Source organism: Nestor notabilis, unplaced genomic scaffold (genome assembly GCF_000696875.1).
Source record: "Nestor notabilis isolate BGI_N333 unplaced genomic scaffold, ASM69687v1 scaffold13405, whole genome shotgun sequence".
NCBI classification, from domain to species: domain Eukaryota; kingdom Metazoa; phylum Chordata; class Aves; order Psittaciformes; family Psittacidae; genus Nestor; species Nestor notabilis.
The window spans coordinates 634-1,542 of record NW_009929007.1 but is presented as its reverse complement, the minus strand read 5'-3'; the positions used below and the strand labels follow the sequence as shown (position 1 = coordinate 1,542).

At 46.6% G+C, this 909-nt stretch overlaps 1 protein-coding gene across 1 annotated transcript in view; it reads right to left on the bottom strand.

Annotated features, from left to right (window-relative positions):
* Positions 1-565, bottom strand: part of LEPR (leptin receptor) — an 18,505-nt gene extending 17,940 nt beyond the window's left edge. Inside the window, exon 1 of the mRNA XM_010014796.1 lies at positions 344-565. Within this exon, the coding sequence (XP_010013098.1) occupies positions 344-565 (222 nt within the window). The remainder of the gene's footprint in view (positions 1-343) is intronic.
* Positions 566-909: the final 344 nt, after the last annotated feature.

The following is a 909-nucleotide window of genomic DNA, read 5'->3' as shown; positions in this document are numbered from 1 at the left end:
AAGAGAGAGCTTTGCCTTTAGACTTCACAGAGTCTAGCATTTCATCCAAAAAGAAAGATGGGAGTTTGTAAGACTCAGCAGAAGATGGGTCTTTCAGCACTATGTAGTGACTCTCTTGGTGTAGCTGATGTCAAGCCCAGCTCGCCAGCTTTACCACACTGATGTTTACCAGGGGCTGCAGGACACACCAGCTCAGTATGCCATGCCCAGCTCCACCAGACCAGCCACGTTCTCAACCCATCAGATCCACTGCCCAAGGACAAGGGGGGTGGTAAGAAATCCTGGGCTCCCACAGAGACCCACCAAGCTGCACCGTAAAACAACGTGAGCAGATCTGACTCACCTGCCAACCATTGTCACTTGAATTTGCAGAGATCTTCACTTCGTACTGAAGTTTGTATGGCATCAACACAGGGGCAGCCCAGCAGATCTTCATTTGACCTTCCTCTGTCATTTCCAGATGCAGGTTCAAAGGAGGTTCAGGCTTTACTGCAGACAAATTAAATGACAAGTTTACCACTAACCTGATTGCCTGTGAGTGCTGGTGGTAATGGGTCTTTTTCATGCCTTTTCTTTGAACTCAGCTTCCAAGAGCTGCTCTACACCTGGTGTATGACACAGTAATGTGTAATATCACTGGAAAAGTGCACCCTGGCACTGTTACAGTTAGCAAGACATGCTGTTTGACCCAATGTTTGCCTTAAAACCGCATTCATTTCTTACCTGGGGCCATGATTCTCCCCAGTAACCAAACATTAATGTACCTGTTTTGCTGCAAAGACGACTGAGAGGGATGGGAGTGCTGAGCAAAGCAATTTGCTCAGCTCCTGAAGAGACAGGAGATAATGTCCTCATATTGTACACAAAGAATTGCTTGATATTCCCATCCCACAGTGATTATGACTATGA